Raw genomic sequence first — 15,771 nt, forward strand, 5'->3', positions numbered from 1 at the left:
GCAAAGTTACTTACCTCCGCGAGAGGAACGAAGGCACTGGGTCCATCGAAAGCTGGCACTGGTACTGGAAGTCCTCTATCCTGTAACCAAAAATCAACTTCTGCAGTAATCCACACAATCTGTATTCTTACACGTACGTATTCTTGTATGTATTGCGTCTGACATTGCCCTCGAAACTAGCAAAACAAGAGGGGACACTCCTAAGAGTTAATTCACAATCAGTCGGTAGGTAGAGCGTGAGTTCCACGTTGAATGAATTCTTTTTCTTTTTCGACACGTTACGTAAAAAATAACTATAAATAAATATTGTAAAACGTTTTTTAAGTTTTCATCAAAATAAAAAACTAAGAAAGATGACATTTTGGTACAACAAAATTAAAAGTACGATATTAAAAAAATAGCAAATAAAAATATAACTTTCTTATGAAATATAAAATTTTTATTCTCATCAGATATTTGTCTCTCACTGTAATATTAATTAATTATAAATTTTCAAAATTGTTATGTTGTACGTTATAATGTTACGTGTATAAATTATGCTACTGAAATTAGCAAATTGAGAAAAAAACATACTGACATTCCAATAATTAAATAATTGCTTTAATTTATAATTTCAAAATGACCAAAACCTCATAATATTATGTATCTTTAATCCTTTAAAAGATATTAATTAATATTTTATTCCGAATTATTAATATATATGGATTACACGGATTATTAATATTTACGAAAATAAATACAAATTCAGTGTACATTTAATCATATTATATCGCAACTGAAATTTCGCATTTACAAATATTTGAAATATTATTTTCTGTATTTATAGAAGGATATTATTATCTACGCAAATATTCAACTCCACGGAAAGGTAAGATAATTAGAGATACTTCACAAGTTATGCGTGATTATCGGAGTCGCGCGATACGATACAATGTTATGCATGTAAAGTCACCTTTTCCTGGGTTTCTACCGGCTTCGTGTCTGAAAACCGTTCTGTACTATGTGTAAAGCTTTACACACAAGTCGTATCGATCGACCTCGAGTGTGACAATATCGGTGAACATAACCGTCGGTCGAAACAGCGAATTCTATTCACCTTACGCGCAGTCTAACGCTTTTTGTTGTTAAATGGATAAAAAAAATCCATTACGTTTTTGAATTCGTGCACTGTTATCTTCTACATCCATTTGCCCCTGTCTCGCGCCTTTTATTAAATATCTTTTGTACGAGATAATTAAATTGAAGTCACGATTCTATTTATGCTATTGGAAAATAAATGCAATTACAAATACACGTAAAATTAATCAACCTCACAAAACTATCGACACTGGATTAACAAAAAAAAATAATGTATTTTTACTGTTTTTTCAGCTTCATTCTATTCTAAAAATTGTTCACAGTAGTTTATAATAGTGTGAGAAATTTAAAAAAAAAAAGGCAAACGTATGTGTTACTTTGATCTCAAGATCTCAAAGGTATATTATTTTTGCGATCTACTTTCGACCACTAAAGACAAGCGAGCTCCGAGTGTATTATTTTGCGCGCGGTGTCCTTGCAAGTGAAGTCCGAGAAAGAGAGTGACACTAAAATAATAGTTGACGCAGCCGGAAACGTTTTTTAACCATACCGATCGCCTCGATTCTCGCTCGCCTGATATTTACGATGCATTTATAGCGTGCGTTCGCGTTCATTGCTAGCAATCAACATGCAGAATAATATTGCCGAGATATTGTCAGGTTCTTTTTTTCTCGATCGCATTGGCGCAGTCAATTTCACCGTGATCTCCCGGGAAGATTAAGCGCCGTAATAAGATTAATGACTGTCGTAGAATTCGGAAGAAGAGAGAGCGACTCCATGATCGGCCAAAGTTGCTTTAACCACGACCTGCCTAGGTACGGGATATTTTTAGACTGTGTGGTTCAAACACCTCCCAAATAGCTAGCCAAAACACGTCCATTAATATAGCCGGCGGTTACTCCTATCTGGTTTATTTTTTATACATAAGCGTATCCATCGTCGGATTATTCTCACGCACTCATTTTTAAGCTTGAATTAAGGACGATTACTTCGCCCGTCATCAATCACTGTCCAGATTTCAAGTTCGTCTAGATTTTCGGGAAGATTTTCAAGATAGGAAGTATTGCAGTGTATCTTGAAATTGCAGTTCCTGCCGCGAGTAAAAAGTAAAAGTCCTTGCACGATTTTAATCGTTATTTGTCGCGCTCCCGCAAGTTTTAAAGTTACTATATTACTCTGTGATATGTAAGATCAAATAATAAAAGTTCTAATTTTCTCCTAAAGAGATAAAACTTGAATGCAAAAGTTAATCAGCGGCTACTCGCGATTGTACGGACTGCGCGAATAGCCGCCGCGGGACTTGGCAAGGTGAGTCTCGCGGTAGTTTATTTATTAGCAGGACTATAAAGCAGCGGCGCGTTAAGAGCAAGGATACAGAGTCACAGCACCGTAAGAATCACGCACGGCAGTTACTCTTCGCGGAGGAGTCGGATAAATTGCCGCAAAGCTGGAGAGATAAAGCTTGAAATATTCTGGACAATCTCAATTCCGCCGCGGAATGTATACAGCGTATCTCAGAATTATTGCACTTCCTCTACAAGTCACGGAGTTCCCAAATGAGGAGAGCGGCGTTTGCACCAGAACTGTGATATCGGTGATTTACGAGTTAATTTTCATTTCAGTAAAACATTAAGGATGATTCAATAAACGTGAGAAAATTTTCTTCAAATTTTCGTTAAAGTAAGAAAACTGAATATTTTTAAGCTTCAGACACCAAAATGTGGATCGTACAATATTTTTCGTTCAATTTTAAATTGAAGTTAATAAATTCCAATTAATTTAGAGTAATTTTAAATTTCGCAGAAAGAGCGCGACAAATAAAAATTAACGTCTTGCGATGTTTTTAATTTTTACTTGCAACAGGAATTGTAGAAATAATTTTACGTTATACAATTAGAGGGTTTATTTCTCTTGCAACAGTATGATATTTCTAGAATAACTTCTAGAATAATATTCTACATGTACGCGTGTCGGTATGTTCTTTGAGTTTGCCGACTATACTGTCTGCAACTTTGATGCGCGTTGCCTAATAAACTTTAAGCACGTGGATACGCGATGAGAAATGTTCGGGCAAATGCAAACTTCAGCGGGACCATTGCAAAAGAATTTCGGCCGAGTGCAAACTTTTGCTCTCCGGAGACTTCTGCCGAGACCATGAAACTTTGCACGGCCGCTGCCGCATCTAGGCTATCCGTTATCTCTCGCATCGTCGGTCGTTTCGCGAAGATTCTTTTTCCTGCAGAATGTCCCGTGTGCTCTGACTCAAGGCACACAGTGCGGTATTTAATACCCGTCAAAATCCACACAGATAACCGCGAACAATAACGTGTCAATATAAGATTCTTTTATTTGCAACTTCCTCCACATCTCTCAAAAATTGCGAGAATCAACACGAGACAAGAGAAAAGTCGAAAATAAATCGATTTCGGGGACCTTCGTTGAGAAAAAATTTAGTTATTAATTTAAAGTTAAGTTATAAAATTTCAAACTCTTAGATACTAAAAAGAGAACTGAAACAAATTCGCAACATAGTGCTGCAATATAAAATAGCTCTAACCCTGAACTCTAATTTGAAATGGTTGCCAATTAATGTAAACATGGATTTATTTAAACGCGAAGAATATATATTATTTGGCACATCGGCCAAATTCGAGAAATTCCGAATAAATTGAGTTTCTTACCTTCACCATTTGGAGAATTTCCGCGCATTTGATCCTAACGTTCTGAAAGGGACAGTTGACGCTGAGCCTGAGAATCACTGGTAGGTGTAGCGTGACCAGGCTGAGGTACTTGTTGGCCTGCGCCTGCCTGGGTCCGTCCAGAGCGTTACCGAGATTCAGCATCCTGCCGACGTCACCTGGCGTGACTTCCGGGCTCTCGAGCACCCTACCGCTCTTCGAGGACACGTCCTCGTCCTGCGAGAGCGGCCTTTTGATCTGGCCGGCGCTGAATTTCCTCTCGTCGTTCTTGCGCAGATAATCCTGCTGCGCCCGGCGGTTGTCCTCCGGAATGTCCTCGCAGACCACCGTTTCGCGGTTCTCCAAGTTCATGTCTTGGCGGTAAGCGGACTCGTTTTCATTCTCGAAGCCGTCGAGAGTGTTGAAGACGACCCCGTCGCTGCGCGCCACCTCGCTCTCGTTGAAAGACACGTTGTTGTCGTCGCCGGCGCCGTCGTAGTATCGACACTGCTCGTGCGTCAGCAGGTCGCCGCCGGCGATCTTGGCTCGGCGATTCAGATTCCGGCAGTCGAACGACGCGAGGCCGCTCAGATTATCGTCAAATTTGGGGCTCTTGCCGTAAATCCGCGTGTCCGCGTCGAGCTCGTCGTCCTCCAGCTGCTTCTGCTTGGCGCCCTTCACCTTCACATAATTGTTCTTCGTCCTGCTGGAACAATAGTCGTCGCTCGTCGACCTGTCACTCGACGACGAGCCTGGATGATACTTCCGCTCGCTCTCGCAACTCGACCCGAAGCGTGGGCATCTACCCTCGATCTTGAAACCTTTGCTACCCTCGTCCGAGGACGTCGAGTGGCCGGACCTGCAGCTCTCGACGCCGTCGCCGCCGGCGTACCGCTCGCGGATTCGCCTCTCGTTCAGCAGGCGACCGTCCACGCAATCGAACGAGCACTCCGGATTATTCTCGTCGAAAAAGGGCGCCGGGTTGTCGTTCACGCTCTGCGGGAAGAAACCCTCCGTCCGGAACGTGTCCTGCAGCAGCTGCTGCTGATGCATGCTCCTCGGTGACGACCTTGTCGGCGACCGCTCCACGCTCATATCGTATCTTTAATCAAAGACAAATTATCGATTAGAAGCCTATGCGTGTACGACTTATCAATTGTTTAGACTGACACAGTACACTTCTCGCCATTGAATAAACCGCAAGAGCAATAATATCGTAAAGTAATTTGGAGTGGCCTTGTTAGATAATGCGGGCACAAACAATACACACAATCGGAGGAAGATAAATTGCCGCCTGTTTCCACAAAAACGCTATTACTATTCAAATTCGTCATGATCGATGATCGGCAATTTACTCGCCTCTTTGGCCGCCCTTTTGCCCGCGACTTTCTCAATGCGATTATTTTTAATTGCATCGATTTTCAATATCCAATCTTTCTATAATTATATAATCTATTATCAACTTTCTCTCGCGTTGATTTAAAAGTTAAAAGTGTCTTGCGAGAAAAACGCTCCGCGACTTTAATGAGTTGAAATAAAAGATAATTGTAATAAATTTTATGTGAAAAAGATGGGAGATACGGCAGATTCGCAATATTCGTTTCTTGCAGTTAGTAGCTTAAACGAGTATAATTTCCCCTCCGCGCTTATTATTAATCCCCATAACGTGCACATTTTAATGAACCGCTCGTGATTATTTAACTGCCGCGTTCGCGTCGAACTTCACGTGTTTGCGTGACTGAATGCTGATATTAAATCCCGAACTAATAATTTGCCGAGAGAGCACGGAACGAAATATTTGCACCAATTAAATATATTTGCTCGATCGAAATAATACGCAAGATTATTTTAGGAAATATTAATTACACGGCATACCACATGTATTATTTGTTATTTGACAATCGTTAATTGATCGATCGTTAATTAATTAGATCGAATAATTCAAGTCAAGTCAAAGTTATTCGAGTTAATAGTAGTGTCGTTATGTTGAAACGCGAATGGCAAAGGTAAAGGTCAGTGCGTGCTAACGGTTGATTTTTGCGTGGTTCAATTTGTTTCGTTGGAAATCTAAACACAGAAACTTTCGACTCTTCCTTGGACTCATTTTCAGCTAATTAATTGCAATAATTAAGCAGCGAATAATTAAGTTGACCTTCACTTTTAGAAGTTGTTTCATTAATACAATTATAATTCTTATAATTTTAACATTATTTGCTAGATGCCCATAACAAATTAATAAAATAGAAAATAAAATGATTGAGTTTATTGTAACATGTCATTAGACTCGAATATTTAGCAAATAAATAAAAGTATTCAATGGCGAGCGGCGTTTGTATAATTCTGAAGCTATTGATATTCAAAAGATCAACTTATCGCAGTAAAAATACCGCAATTTAACATTGGTCCATTAATGGTTTATAAAGAACAAAAATATAACTTTTTCATTATTAATATATAATTTCATTTCAAATTATCGACATTTTCCTCATAAAAATTTATATTAGTAGTCACAGATAGAATGACGCAAAAATAAAAAATAAACAATTAATACGAATTGCAGAAAAGCAAATAAACTTGAAAACAATATGTAATATGGACCAGAAATATAAATATTTCGCTTCATAATTAAAAATAAGCAAAAATAAATAAAATCGAATATCACTTTTCCCTCACAATGCAATATAATTTTATTCGAAAGGAGCGGTATTTTTATAACGTCTATCTTTAACCCTCTGCGATGTTATATCGATCCAATATAGTGTTTTACAACAATCCTGCACGTAGTTCTCTAAATATATTTGAAGCAACACATGATTACAATTAATAAACAATATTCTTTAACCTTTAGAAAATTTCCTAGACAACGACAATTTATTATTTTCTCCTAATAGCGTTAAAATAAGAACGAAATATTTCATATTGCCCAATTTGTCAAAATAAATTCGAACGAAGAAATGATTCTACAGTTAAACAAATATATACAAACACACTTACCTTCCGTCCTGACTGCAGAGTTTCCCGACCGCGTTCTGGGTGTCCTCGATGTCGTCGACGTCCTCCCAGCGATTGGGACTGCCGACGCCACCCAGCCATCCTTCGACGGTTGTCCTGGCCGCGGCCAGAGCGATGTTCCTGGCCGCCTCGTCCCTGGCGCAGAGCGGCGCCAGGAATCTACTGACGAGCTCGACTTCGTCGCCCTTGGTAGACGCGCCGCTGCCCGACGAACTGTTCGGCTCCCGATACATATCCTCCCTCGTGTATCGCGTACGTTGTTTTCCTTCCGTCCGATCCTTCCAGGATCTTGCTTCCGTTCCTTCGTCGTTGGCGCAATTGCACGGAGTATCGAGGCGCCCGCGCGCTCGGCTCGATTCCCAGGATAAACAGCGCGCGATGGACTCGACGGGATATCTGTATTTTTCTTCCTTCCGATACGCCCGTTTCCTCCTTCACTTATTTCGCGAGCTCGTCGGACAACCCACCCTCGAAACGGCGCGAACGATCGCTGCTGCTGTAACAGAAAATAGCGCACGCTGTCGTCAAAGCTCCGTCTGTTTTAATCTCGGTCGACCTCATAGATCGCCTCTCTCGCTTTCCCATCTCGCGAAGATGAAACGCGGAAAACGAGGACGCGATCCGGTAATCATAAATTTTTTTTTCCCCCCCTTTTCAATTCGTTGCCTTTGTTTCAATTTTCTTTTTGATTCGGCAATTTATGTAACTTCGCGCGAAAACAATTGCGTTGAAATCGCCGGCTACAAAACGTCCACATCTGAATTGCTTCCGCCGGTGACAAAACCACCGCGCGATAATGTCTTTCGAGCGAACAAATGATAGTTTCCGAGATCGCGCGCCTTCGTCGAATCGATCGTTCGGCTCGATCGATGATTGTTCGCCGCCGCGATTAAACGGCACTCCCGACGTTCCCGTTTTGCAAGCCTCGTTCCTCTTCTAATCGAAGCGAAGACGGTTTGGAGAGGGGGTAGAGCGAAGGAAAAAAGGAAGAGGCGGCGCACGAGTAGATCGCGCGCGCGCGCGCGGTACTATCCTCGCGTAATTACGCTCGTTTCGTCGCGTTTCGTCGAGAGAGAATCGGCCGTAAAACTCGTTTCTCGGAGGATTTTACCGCGCGGCTAGGCGATGTACCTCGGGATACGTTTCAGGGCGATAGAAAGTAGACAGAAGACGTCGGCCGCAACACCGAGGCGATCTATCGAGACCGAGGGAATAAAGAGGTGATCCGGACAATTTTCTGACGAACCTATCAAGGAGGAAACTATCGACCGGGAGAGAGTTTTAATCCGATCGGATCCGATCGATCGCGACGCGCCTCTCCTCTTCTTTCTTCTTGCTTTTCCTATCGCACGTCTCTCTATTTCTTTTCTATTCTTCCGCTCTCTCCGTCGCGCTTGCGCGATTACACGATTTGTCCTCCTCCCTCTTTCTCTCTTCCGTGTCAACAGTACTACGAAATTATCGAGCAAATTACATTTCCCTTTACATCGTTTGACCGCACGCTCCGCCGAATCTATCGCGAAACTTGCGAACGAATAGCGCAGTCTACTCGCGTTTTCCTCCGCGCTGGTTTATTCCACAGGTTAATCTGAAAACAGAGGGGAGGAAGACTGTGAGGTAAATCGCAGAGAAAATATTCCCGGGGCACGTTGCGCGCGCGAGCAAGATGAAAAGGAAGTTGCCTCTATATAGACGAAATCCATTTTTTCTCCGGCAGATTCTCCCCTTCGTAAAATGAATGTGGGGTAAAACTCGGAAAGCACCGTCGCATTAAGGCGAAATGATCGGCATCGATCAGGGAAGGAGGAAATGAAACTGCGCGCGGCAAAAAGACAGATTATGACGTGGCAAAAGCGCGCATTCCGCCGAGTGATTTCATCGTGACCGTATTGAACTTCAATTTACCGCCGCCTAATGTGCCGCGATCGATCTCGCGCGCTCTTACGCCGGATGGATGTAATACGTTAGGGCGTAAGGGGCTGCCTCTCTCTAATAGGGAAACACTTTTCAATGGTACGGTAATAGGCGGCGGATTATCGTTCGGCCGTTCGAGCATTATGCAACGGCAATCGAGAAGCCCGTAACTCGTGAACCTTGGAGGAAATCGGCATATTTCGCCGTACAATTGATTTTTTTCGCAACCCCGCGAAATGAAATGGATTAATTCCGACGTCGGCTTAATTTCCTATCGCTGCGGCGGCACGCGAGAAAAAATTGTAAAGTGAGTATGCAACACTTAATCGCGCGTAATATCGCCGATCATTTCGTACATTGAAATTGCAGAGGGAACGAGCATTTTGTTAACGTAAAGATTGATAATTCTGCTCCACCGACGTTTGCTGACTAATGTCCGATGATTCAGAGCGGCCAGTTGAGTTAGCAGTTTATGTAAGCAGCGGTGTGTATACTGGGTGTTCGATCGTACATTAAGCGCAAATGATATTCTCGCATGTGAGTAATAATGCACGTTAAAAGTGGCGATTAATTAATTGCCTTAATTTCGTCGGAATTGCGCGATTAATCAATATTGTAGTATGAGTATAGTCTACCATTTGATTGATCGACTGTCGTGAGAGAAAGCCTGGGTCAAGGTTCCGAGGTCAGGAAATAAGAAAGGTCGCGTCAGGATAGCAATTTATCGAGGGATCGCGAGGGAATGAAGTATCGGAAAGGAAATGCGAAAGATGCATTCTCACAAAACGGGGGATCAATACGACGATTTTGTGCCAGTCGAGCTAATGGCCTAAGGATATAAAAGGTATTGCTAATATACGTATAATGAAATTATTTTAAAAAATGACAGAGAAAGAGAGAGAGAGAGAGAGAAATTTGATTCTAAGATTCAGTCTCACGGTGCACTTGCGCGATTGCGTAAGACGCATTCACGAGTTTATTTCATACGCGCGTATTTTCTTATTGCGCAAGTCGTTGGAAAAGGCCTCGGACGAGTTGTAAGTTGTAACGCTCGACGACGTTTCCCGCCGGAGAGTTTCTGCGGAGGGAAAACGGTTTTCAACGCTATTTCTGTCCCTCGGAAACTCGGGCTTGAAATTCACTCTCGCCCGTTCCCAATATCGCGCCGGTAATAGATTCAACTAGTTCATTATCGAATCAATATAAACAGATCAACGATGCATTACGATTTCTTATTGCTGCGATAATGCAAAATCGTCGATCGGCTAACGAAGCTTTTCGAAAGTCTTCCCATCAGCATACTATACATGTGGAAATGTAATTTGCGGAAAATTATTTCATAATTAATAGTGTTTCACATTACGTAACGCATTGGCCAAAGTGTATACACGTAACATTTTGTATTTAATTTTTACATTAGCAATGCACTTTTACCGCTACTTTTATCAGAGAGAGAGCGAGTGTTGAGTATTCTTTATCGTAATATTGAATGACACACAGAACTTTCGAAAGATTGTACAATTATTACCGGCAATAAACATAAAATTTCTATATAAAAATATAATTGTCTAAATTTAGCTACTTAGTTGTGCGTTTCTGATTTCTGTTATATTTTACATTTATATTATATGTACTCAAAATATACAAAAAATTATAATATTCAATATAAAAAATTAATAATAATTTGATATAAGAAGAGATTAATATCAGGGAATAAAGAAAAAAAGAGACGAGACAGCCGAAATTGCCGTCAATTTTTGAAGACAACTTAATTCCAATTTACCGGTATAAACGCGTCACGCAGAAACTGCATGCGAATCTCAAAAGTGTGTTTATAAGTGATTATTATGAAAAAAATTGTGTATGCAATATATATAAGCAAACGATTTAATTGACATCCAACCGTCTCGCTCCCGTATAATCAAGAGAATGATCGAACGTAATCAGAACCAGTCCAGGCACCGGCTCTTAATTACAATATTCGCGCAAGTTGTAATTCTCCTGCGCGGCACAAAAAGCAATTTCGAGGAACGCGAGATAATGTTTCCCCTCGAAAGAGACTTTTGCAAAAATGTCAGCGATTGTGAGTAATGGATTGCCGTATAAACATCGCGCTTGAGAAGACTATATTTAATCAGTCTATAACTGTCGATAATCAATGGCAATGAGAATATTCCATTTAGTGATATACTTTTTTGCATTACACATACCAAGTAAGAGAACGATTATAATAATTATTGTGCTTCTCCGTGAAAAAAAAATCGCGTGATTTATTCGTGGAACTTTAACAGGAAGTCCAAGACGAACATGTGTTTAACGTGACGTCAGCAATAACCACAGGCATAATCTCACACAAAAACTTACGCAATCATTAATACAATATTTAAGGCAGAAATTGACGATCCGACCGAATTCGTGACAAACGACGTTTTCATTGAGACAAATAAGGCCTAAATTGCTCAAAAAAGAACTCGCAATGAAATATTGACTCGCTAAGTCTCGGACAACTTGTGTGTACACGTTATCGTGTTGTCGCGTGACTTCATTCAGTTTCTACGGAAATAATCCTAAATAATCCTCTCTTGACTTTGGTCCACGTATTTTCCATCTCGTTGTATCCTCTCTGTGCGGTCTCTCGTCTTTTTGGCTTCGTTCCCCAAGTGCGCTCGCGATCTCCATGACGATCTAAATATTTATAACGCCCAGAAGTCTAACCCTTCCACACTCTGCTCGCGCGCGGAGTATGAATTATTAATGCCGCGATCCCGTGCTACCGCATGCTCGCGCGTCGCCGTGCATTCACGATGTACACCGTGCGCGCTTTGTCTCTCGTGATATAAGGATGGTCAGGGCACGTCGGAGAACGCGAGGCGATAAAGCGATCGCGCGCGCGACTCGTTTAAGCAAATTAAACGGAACGGAACAGAAGCGGATTAAACGCAGCCCGCCCGCTCGACCGATCGACCGCCCGCGGAAATGAAATATTTCATCGTAATTTCGAGCGCGGAATTTATTTTGCGTCGCCGAGGAACGAGTTTTATGGCCCGATCGATCGTTACGATCCGCACATGGCCGCGGGATTGTCTCGGTAAGGACTGCTTATTTACGAGCAACACGAGCATCGCAGATGGGATTAATTTGAGAGATGCATACGAGCAGCGGTGAATTTGCGCGTTACTTCTTTGTCATAATCCCCACGAGATCACGAACGACAATTTCTTATTTAATGTTCTTGATTTATGTTCTTTCTCCGTCATTTATGAGTTTTACGATCAATATAAATACGTACTCTTCAACCCGTATAAAAGACAATCTGTTATTCCTATTTCATACCCGTTTTTTTATCGTTTCTGTTTTTTTTCTAATCTTTTTCACTAATATCTTCCTTGCACTTTTTAATATTGTATAATTAAATTAAGAACGAAATTTCTTCCAACGTATTTACTTATACTTAATACTTTACATATGTCTAAAAACTCGATAGTCCGCTACTGCACAGTAAGCACATTACCTCATATGTCCTTCACTGAAAGAAACGCAAGTTCAGCTTCGACAATCCAATAAAAAATGATTCACGCTATACAAAAACGGCACCATCAGGATTATTTTCGCGAATCGAACTAGCACGCTGTCGCCTGGCACCAACATGCACAATGCTAAGAACGCAAAGGAGGTAGTACCTGATACGATAGCGTGTCACTTGCAATCCACGCAGAACCATATTTTTTAAAGACATTTACGCTACGCCATTAAAAAGTAATACGTTTTCTATTTCTCAATTGAGGGATTCGTGCCTAAGTACTTTTGTGTAAAAGGTATTTACGTAAACAGCGAAAATAAATAATCTTGTCTCGGTGATCGCGTGTACGCACGCGTATCTACCTCCGAAATTCATCCGTAGATAACTGTAGTCAAGTATGACTCGTCTTCGTCGGAGAACGAGATCGATCGCACGATGATAACACGCCGCACGACAAAAAGCTCGCTAAGTGCGCGCGGCCGTTACGGGCCCCGATGCCGCTCGGTGGTTAGCGCGCGAATTGTAAAAGCGCCGCCGAGTCGGCTTTTACGGCTCTGTGACACGCGAGAGAACGCCGATAACATTCGACGGCTCGGAAGAACAGCGAGAAAGCCCTTGCTCGCTTCGCTAAAGCCCGAGCTTTTTCCCGACGCGACGCGCAGGACCCCGGGTAATTTTATGGTCGCCCAATTTTGCACAGAAGCGCCGCGATGCTATCTCAGAAATCTCAGGAAGATTTTTCTAACTAGAAAACTGTGATAACGTCGCTTCCTAAATCTGGAGCCAATTTCCTCGGAAAAGATTTAAAAAAAACTTTGAGATTTTCAGAGAAAATGTCTCGGCAATTAAATTTTAAATCAAAACTTTGTAAAGTTTATTTCAGTTTAAACAGATGAAATTGTTATTTCCAAATCATTAATTTAATTCGCGAAAAACATTTTGGTTTTAGCCGCTTAAAAAGCGTACGCTCCGATATTTTAATTGAACATGTTAATCTGTAACAATATATTGACAAGAAATTTATGGGAGAATTTATTGTCATGATTAAGAGTTGGAAATCAAAAGATTAAACGGGAATCCGAACCATAAGCATCACTCATTCCGATTCGTGGCGGCCATAAAATCCGACCATCATCCGCAGAACGTTTGCGGATGCACGTTCGAGAGGCGATGACCCATCTTCATGAATGCAACATTGATTCTCCGATCCGAAACACGAACGGCATAATAAGGTGGTGATGAATATATATGAAGGATCAAAGACGGCGCGTTAAAAAATGCATGCAATTATCATATCGCTTTCTATATCTCCGCCAGAAACAAAAATATACAATATTTCTAATATATTATTTTGCATCGCCATTTGCAGCAAACAAAAGCTCTTTTGATGACAATAATTAAAAATAAGCTAAATAAGAGCCGTAAGCACGGTAGCGCAAAATTAATTACAATATATTCGAAAATTTATCTCTATTTCATATATTAAAATTTATTTAATCCATCTTTTGAATTCATATTATGAATGCGGAAAAAATATGCTACTCTTATTAGTTCAAAATACATTTTAGCAAGCTGCCACATTTATATTTCTGGAATAATAAGTTTTTGTGTCCTTCATGCTTCTTTTTAACATTCGTAATAATAAAAAAGTATCAGTATCACATTCATTTCATAAGAATAAAATACATTTTTAACTCTTGCATATTCAACTTGTGAGAAAATCGGTTTACCGTAAATGTGTATCTTGGAAAGCTACGACGCTTTTCATCGATTTTCCCAATTTGGTATACAACTAACCATTACTCTAATCGTCATTAATTATTCCGGGGGAGTCCTCGGGTGCGCGTTTGAAGGCGTTGACCGATCTGTGCGTACCCTAAATGCAACGTTAATTCTGTTATACCGGCCGAACGTTGGCAGCATAACAAGTGAGAGATAGATAATAGCATTACGCGCGGCGAGGAGAGACGAGACGGAAACGAGGCTACCTCGGCTAGGAGGCCGAGATAGACGCGCGTGACGGGAGGCGGAATACGATCCTGATTGCCAAGGAGAAATCTTGCAGCATGATCTCGCGCGCGAGAGGCGAGGCGTAATGCGTCTTTGTCGAGGCAAATGCGAAAAGAGTAAGCAATATTAAATTTTAGATGAGGTCCCGAGACGTCATCACCGGCGAATAATACTTTAGGGAAATTTCGGGTTTACGTCGACAACACCGATGTATTCTAGCCGCAATTTTCCAGACGTTTTTGTAAAATGTATAACGTGTCATCTTGTATTCTTATCATCTTGTATTCTTTTTCTCTTTCACTTATCTATTTTTAAAAAAAGATATCAGATAATACTAAATAAATTGGCAAAATAAAAATATAATTTGCTTTTTACAGAGACATTCTAAGAAATATAAGTAATTGTAAAAATTTTATCTAATTATATCATTTATATCACAGCGCGATGAAATGATTCCCGAGTTTGCTTTTGCAAACAAAGATATACAAGTTCTCGTTGAAACCTTCGAAGAACGCTTACTTGCATCATCGCTTGGAAAGAGCGGTGTTAGTTGTTATTGCCAGTGGCACTGCACGTATAGAGTAGCCTTACATATGAATATAGCAATGCGAAACCGTAGGCGAAGTATAGATTAAAGATTAAAAAACAAACAAGGTCCCTTCCACAACTAGTGCCTTCATGGCTACTGAACACGGAGAACTCGACTCGCGATTGTCGTGGTGCGGGAGGGGGCAGTCTTTTAAACGGCGAATCCAGGTCGATATTAATGGTGCGTCTTGAAAAAAGATGGAAGAGAGGAAACATCCGATTAGAGAAAATATACAGGGTGTCACACAGTAAGACGAAGAATCATATTGATGACTCTGTCTTTTAAAGTGAAAACCAAACCAAACATCCAAAAATTCAAAAAGTACTTTATATAAAACGTGTATTCTCTGAGATCTCTTTTCCGTCAAGTTTTGTATATTTTTCAGAATAATATAAAAATACAATCTTGCTGCTTAATAATCTTATGGATATTAATAAATGTATATTTATATGATGCAGCGATTTTGAAAATCATATTTTAATAAAAACTCAACACGGAACTAAACACTGTAAGCACATCGATGCGCGCTTTAACGTCGTACACAGCTTAATCGTATGATTCGTTATTATATAATAACGATAAATCTTGCCAAGAGCGTGACGAACACGATACATCGGCCATTTACGTCATCGACGTAATGAAGAACAGAGATGCAATATGCACACACACGATAGGTCAATGTGAATTAAGACTTATTCACGCATTCGAACGAAGCACTGTGTTTGGACGGGGAAGGTAATCCTTGCATCCTAAAGGAGGAGTGCTCCGCACGCCATGATTAATCGGCTAATTGACTTTTCATGAATTTTAATGAACACAGTCGGACGAGCACACGAGGTGCTAGTTTGTATTTATCTCAAATGTAATTGCAGAATGAGTACTTTGTTCGCATTAAATGTACATTGTGTATTAAGTATTCTTCGTGCATTCTCTTTACTGTGAAAAAGATTCTTTTTAAATTTCTAGTATAA

At 40.7% G+C, this 15,771-nt stretch overlaps 1 protein-coding gene across 4 annotated transcripts in view; it reads right to left on the reverse strand.

Annotated features, from left to right (window-relative positions):
* Sesn (Sestrin) overlaps positions 1-15,771 on the reverse strand; it is a 173,299-nt gene that overhangs the window by 142,532 nt on the left and 14,996 nt on the right. For 2 of the 4 annotated variants that reach the window (XM_067353350.1, XM_067353352.1), the window contains exons 2-5: positions 8,014-8,355; positions 6,750-7,263; positions 3,759-4,857; positions 15-80 (exon numbers count right to left, since the gene is read on the reverse strand). In XM_067353350.1, the coding sequence (XP_067209451.1) occupies positions 15-80; positions 3,759-4,857; positions 6,750-7,000 (1,416 nt within the window). In that variant the 5' untranslated portion in view covers positions 7,001-7,263; positions 8,014-8,355. The remainder of the gene's footprint in view (positions 1-14; positions 81-3,758; positions 4,858-6,749; positions 7,264-8,013; positions 8,356-15,771) is intronic. The other 2 variants (XM_012366505.2, XM_067353351.1) reach the window with 1 other exon arrangement.

The sequence above is a fragment of the Linepithema humile genome, chromosome 4 (assembly GCF_040581485.1).
Source record: "Linepithema humile isolate Giens D197 chromosome 4, Lhum_UNIL_v1.0, whole genome shotgun sequence".
Lineage (NCBI taxonomy): Eukaryota > Metazoa > Arthropoda > Insecta > Hymenoptera > Formicidae > Linepithema > Linepithema humile.